Here is a 6,513-nt window from a genome sequence, read left to right as displayed (position 1 = left end):
AAAGCCAGTTCCATTTTTGCCCATGTCACGACCAGCGATGGGCTGCCCAAATTTCGGTCCGAAGCCATCCAAACCCCCCCGGCCCTGTGTCCTCCGATGCTGCGGGCAAAACATGAAATTAAATTACTCTTGAAAGTTGCACATTCATCGCGCTTCTGCACTCTCTCTCTCTCTCTCTTTCTCTCGGGGCCAGGCATGCATGCAGATGAGCTATGGCGGCCGTATCTCGCCACCACAAGGGGGTACTGTTCCTCCTGCCATCAGCAGCTGGGAAGCGACGGAAAGTAGCATAACAATTCTCGGCATGCACCACCAGCATGGTATACTAACGACGACGACGACGACGACGGTACGTTCCGTCGTCATCTTGCAGCTCACCTGCTCGCTTGCCAGATTGCTGAACGGTTGTCCTGGCCACCTCCGCCCCCACCTCCGCGGGGGTGTACCTTTGGCAAAGCGGCAATGGAATGATGATGGTCTATTACCGGAGGGGGCTAATGGTAGCTTTACCTCGTTTCCGGTCTGCCAAAGGGACAAGCAAAGGAAATGTTATTACGTGTGGCCTGCGTAAACATCTTTCCGTGGCCAGCTAGTGGTATCGTTGGGTCATTACTTGTGTGTGTATGTGTGTGTGTGACTGGTTTCCGTTTTTTTTGCGCTCTCTCCATTGGTTGGTTCGTTTACTGGCAGGACACTTGTAAAAACATGTTCCAATGGCATTTTTGGGATGGGAAAAAAACCGTAACAAGCTGCAAGAGATTTGCAACTTTTCGTTGGCGAACTACCGGATGAACCAGATTGGGCTGATTGACCGGATGTTAAAAACAACCACGTTATGTTTTTGTGGCATAAAGTGTATGGTAAACGATGCTTATATGGCTTGAGTTGAGTACTATCTAGAATTAATTACCCGTGCGCATGGGAAAGTTTCTATAAACTTGATACATTCTCATTTAATTGATATTCATAGTAGCATTATGCAATCGATTCCTTACAGGACGCATGACTACACATCGCCATCAAATATCTATAGGCCTCGTCGAATTATCCACAAAGCACTTAAAACTGTCGGTCAAATTTCGGTATAATTAATGTTCCGTGCCAAGCGGTTCATAGTTTCAAAGGGATAAAATAGCGTGCGTAATGTTACATTTCACTCCAGCAACCACCTCTGAGTGATGATCAAAGCACAGTGGAGAGCATCGGTTTATGATTTACAATATTGATTTCAATGTTGCGTTTGCAGTGCAGAGACTAATGGAACCTCTCGCATAAACCTTAATATGCGTGAATGGATGGTCGGTATCATTAGCGTTACTGGAGCAACGCATTGATTGACGCCATTCTTTGCAGCTTGCAGTATCGCAGCTATAAAAAGACAAAAAAATCAATTTTCTATTATCGTACGCAAATCATGAATAGGACAACCCTTTCACTGTACTGCACGCACCTTGGCCGGTGCGTTTCATCGATTCCCCTTCAAAGCAATCGGCTACATGCCCGTGATGCCCATCAAAATGAGAGTGCGTCGGTGGTCGAGGCAGTAGGCTGCGGAACTGTATCAAGTGTGGGTCATTTGCATATCAGTTGCAGTATGCCCTTGGGATGAATAAGGAAGAGGAACATTGGCTCGTGGATGCGACCGGTGTGACCGTTTATTTTTTAATTTTTTTATTACCGTCCGCCCCAGCATGTGATGTAACACTCATAGGCCTCGATCTCCCTCTCTTTCGCTTCTCTCTCTCTCTCTCTCCCTCGATGGGCATCAAATGAAAGCCAGCCAGCCTGCATGGGCATGTCCGCCTGTCATTCATCGTGTTGCTCGCTGGAAAGTTAGCCTTTCATGAGTAGCAGCTTCGGTGAAAGGTTGGCATGTCAACAGCTTTTGGCGACCGTGTTCGGCAGCATCCAACAGAGTGAAAGAGTGTGCGAGGAAATTGCTAGCGGTCTGTGAGAGAGTCCTGATATGTGCGTGTGTGTCCGTGTGTGCTTCTATTATGGTATGAGAGATGGTGATATAATAGCAACGTCAACTGGTCTTCGACCATTTTGCTCCCTCCCCGGGGGCACGGGTTTGTGTCCTGGAAAACTTTTAGTGTAATGATTCTCATATTTGCCTTCGGTAAGTGGAGCGGGAAAATGGGGCCAAACCGTTTCAATGCGCGGACTGCTTGGATGTGGATGTGGCATATTTCACTATTTCATCGAAATGCGTATGCGGTTGAAGTGCACGAGCACGGGGAAGTAATAGAAATTGCGATCAAATGAGTGCCCTTGGTGATATCCGATATCAATGACTTCAGCCAGCCGACTGGAATTTTCAAATATTAAAAATATGCTCACAACTATGCACATTCCAACTAGAAATGAATGCCTTTTTGCTGGTTGCAGTTCATATTGAGGCACAGTATATAGTAGTAGAACATTTTTTCGATGAACTGCAAATCAATGCGTTATGTAACTTTTAATGAAAATATTTATCGTACTTTGTAACGAAGCAATGAATTCGAATAATTTAATCTAGCATTTTGCAGTAGCAGCTTTCTGGTGTTTTCATTCATTGTAAACGTCATGTGACAAACCAAAGTAACTGTGTCACAAGCTACAATACTTCATAAACTATAAGCTACCTCTCATACCACATAATAAATAGCCATAACGCGGAACTAATGTTACTTCCTAACTGTCTCTTCGCAGGTGACAAAACATCTTCTGCAACCAGACAGACCATCGGTGTCCTTCGTCTACCGTCGGTGAGTCGCTTAGTGCTGGTCATTACACAGTTAGTATTACCTATAGTCAGCAGCATGAACAGCGAACGAATACTCGATACCGTGCTGCAGCTTTCGACGCTCTTCTCCCCTCGAACCGTCACCATCTGAGCGAGTGTCCAAAAATGGTCGTTAGTCCCCGCTAGCTTAACACAACATTCCGCTCCATGCTAGTTCATCTGTCGCACTTACGGTGCATTTCACGGCTATGTTCACGGGCTAGCCGGTTCGCTGGTCCTCGAAAGCTCATTGACCTAAAGGACCAACTCCCGGGCACGTGATCGCATCTAACATCAACCAAAAAGTGCTGCAACAAGAAACATGCCCACTGACGAAGCGTGAAGCGTTCTGGGCCGCCTAGGCGGAGGAGATTGTTTTCGTCCAATGTAAATATGGTTCGCTGCATCGTTCGCGCTGTACCGAACGAACGAACGAACGGTCGTTGCATAAGTATAGCAGCAGAGATGCATTCGACCAAAAACCGGCCACAGTGACCCAGATGCAGTTACGATGAGAGTGCGCATAAGCATGCAGATGAGCGACTGTCAGGCAGGCAGCACGACACTTAAAGTAAACGAAAATGAATAAATAGCCAGCCGCTTAAAAGCAAGAGGAAAAGTAATGTAAAATAACCAGCGCATAGAACGCATTCTAATAATATGCCGTTGAGCCGCTCCCTGTTCCGCTAGTGGCAATCACATTCATGGCACTGCAATGTCTGGAAGCGAAATATGAAGCAACCACAACCGAACCACTGTATCACCGAGCGTTGCATTATTTTCGCCTTTTTTTGTTTTGTTTTCCGTTTTCTTTGACCAGCTACACCAGTCATTTCCATTTCCGTTTTTGCAACTGCTTTTCACGAGCAAGCGAGAGTAAATGAATTTCGTCACGTCCATCAACCGTCAAGCAGCGGGCTCGCGCTAAGAAGTTGATTAAGGCAGACAAATAAAGGGAGAAGAAGAGGGTGAAGTTCTAGAGGGAGTCCATCAAGCAGGCAGCAGGCAGCAGAGAGCATAGGTCGCGGCCAATTCTAGCAGAGTATAAGTAGCGCGTGAGTGCTTAACCGACGTGCACCACACATGTATGGCGCGTATTCAAACGTATTCAGTGACACCTCTGCCGAAAGTGGAATGCCAGATGAATGGCGGCGAGCTGAATGAAGTCCTGACTGTCGGTAGCACGAGATCGGAATGGATATATTCTAATGATCCATCAGGCTGGGCACAGTATGAATGGACGGTGTGTGTGTGTGTGTGTGTGTGTATGTGTGTGTAAATATGGGAAGATAAGTGAGGTGATCTGTGTATACCATTGACGGGAGCTGCAAAGCCATCATTAGACAGACCAGACCAGACACACTGAGAGCTGTCGCGTACTTCAGCGAGCACGAGATGCTGAAGTGGAGTTTAGAGGAGAGAAGAGGGCGGTGTCGATGAATAGGTTTTGTGTCTAACAGCGTAAGGAAACGGTACAGAGGCAGAGGACGCCGTCTGGTGCAATCGAGGAGATAATGAAAAACCGAAAACTGTATAAGGTGTATAGCAATGTGTACTGTAGGTGACTAATGAGAATATTTGCGAATAAATAATCCAACCACCTCTCCCCCCATCTTGCTGGTGGTGCAATGCACTGGAACGTGACAGATTGCGTGTTTATGTGTGTGAATTTGTGTGTTGCGGTAGCGGTATTTTTTTCTTCATTTGTTCCCGTTCGTTCCCGTTCGTTCTCGTTTTCTTCTAATAAGTCTGTCAAAAATGGTGGCCCTCGAGAGCGAGTCTATTCAAAGGTAAGCACCGACACTCCGCAGGTCTCATTGAATAGTTAATGAGATTTTTTCCACCGAAATGAAGTGCCCTATTTACGTGTTGCTGTTGAAGTTAGGTGATGGTGACGGGTTTACGCGTCATGCACGTGCGTTGCTGCGTTGCGGCGAAAGAAGCTCATCCAATTATGAAATCATTTTTTTGCGACTTTCGCATGACGACAGGAAAATGTCATGTTGGTAATTTTCTCGAGCAGCGATACACGGATATACTCAGTAATAATTTTTCATTTTTAACTCCTCCGTCAACAACGTCGTAATGGATATCTCTTTAATCATCATCTTCTCGTCACGTCGTTCGATCTGCCAAATATGAATTCCAATTATCAATTTTTCGATAATCGACGATGAATCGTTATTAAAAGGATTTTTATGGTGTTCAATCAGAAAGTTGGTCAATATTTATGTGATGGCAACATAAAACGTGAACGTGAAACATAGCAAACCAAAGCGCAACTGCGATCCTTGGTGTGCTTTCCTCTACTACGCCAGGTATGCAACGCAGCCGAAAGAATAATAAACTTACGCCTGAGCTCACGTGACTGGTCCGTTGCCGTGGGAAAAGCTGATTATTTACTGTTTATTAATGAGATTTGTGCTTCTCAGCGGACTCGAAGCCGAAACCGGTCCCATCGGTCCACGATCGATCATGTAACGGCCCCCCCCTTCGATGCACTTTCGGTGAAAGGGGGTGGAAAATTACGTCTCATCAATTATTTAACTCTCGGCCCTTCCGATTTTCACCCGCACCGCCTAGCATCATTTTAATTTTCCTACCAACCGTTACAGGGTGCATATACGCGAGTCCAGGTGCAAATTGATCCACCGTTCGTTGGGTGCATGTATGCAAATGAGGCTGCAAGCGAACACACACACACACACACCAGTGGCTGGCCGGCATCATAATCATAATAAAGCACACTTTCGTGCCGTGCTTACCGTGAAAACAATTATGACGATTACGGTGGTTGGTTCGTCCGGTTTTTGGTCCCGTGTTTGCCTTTGTCTTCGCCGCAGGCCGTTTTTGGCCGGTGAGAGGCTGAGCAGTTGGTATTCTTTTGATGATGAAGCCGCGCGACCCTTCGTTATCTGGTTCACTTATTCTTTTTACAGTTGATTGCATTTTCTTCATTGATCAAACAGGCGACCAATAGGGTGGTGGTGGAGAGTTAATTAAAAGCGCTCCATGAGAATTCATAATGCAGACGCCTTTTATGCTCGAATGGAGAGTTTGTTTTTACAATTTTATCTTTTAGTTGCAAATGTGCAAATTGCTCAGTAGGCCGTATTTATTCAACTGCTTTTCGGTCGGAATGATTTTTTTTCGCATATTCCAATGGAGTAGCCTATGTAATGGAGACGCATGGTGCTCGTTGACGAAAAGAATGGCCGGGAATCGTTTTGCTAATCTTTCGCGCACAATTTCAGATCGTTTCCGACAAAACCCCTCAAATGGACATGCACCAATGCTACCAATACAATCCCATGCGAGAGCGTATCGTCTAGCATGAGGCTCGTTCGGTGCGCTAATCGATGGACACGGCATGTATCCAGGGAACCCACTGATCCCTGATAAATCTTCATCCAATCCTCGACCAACGGGCAAAGTATCAACATGCACGATGAATCACCGTGCGTGGCCACAACATGATTGCAAAATGCGCTCGCGTACATTTGCGGTTGGTAACAGCCGTTTTGCGGGACGCAAAGATCTCATCCAGCGCTTCGAAGCTCCGATGTGCGATGGTGCCATTTCGGAGCCGAGCTGATGAGCACTGCTCCGAAACCGGGGACACTGCTCGTCACCCTTGTCTAGTCAAATATTAAACAACAAAGCATCACCGGCCACCGGACGGGCCGAACGAAGGGCGAACGCATTTACGACGCATTTAGTACTGCACCATCGGACCATCGTTT

At 46.3% G+C, this 6,513-nt stretch overlaps 1 protein-coding gene across 1 annotated transcript in view; it reads left to right on the top strand.

Annotated features, from left to right (window-relative positions):
- Window positions 1–4,388, top strand: part of LOC125952889 (uncharacterized) — a 26,997-nt gene extending 22,609 nt beyond the window's left edge. The window contains exon 7 of the mRNA XM_049682648.1: window positions 2,698–4,388. Within this exon, the coding sequence (XP_049538605.1) occupies window positions 2,698–2,882 (185 nt within the window). The 3' untranslated portion in view covers window positions 2,883–4,388. The remainder of the gene's footprint in view (window positions 1–2,697) is intronic.
- The last annotated feature ends 2,125 nt before the right edge of the window (window positions 4,389–6,513 follow it).

The sequence above is a fragment of the Anopheles darlingi genome, chromosome 2 (assembly GCF_943734745.1).
Source record: "Anopheles darlingi chromosome 2, idAnoDarlMG_H_01, whole genome shotgun sequence".
NCBI classification, from domain to species: domain Eukaryota; kingdom Metazoa; phylum Arthropoda; class Insecta; order Diptera; family Culicidae; genus Anopheles; species Anopheles darlingi.
This window is presented reverse-complemented; position numbering and strand designations above follow the sequence as displayed.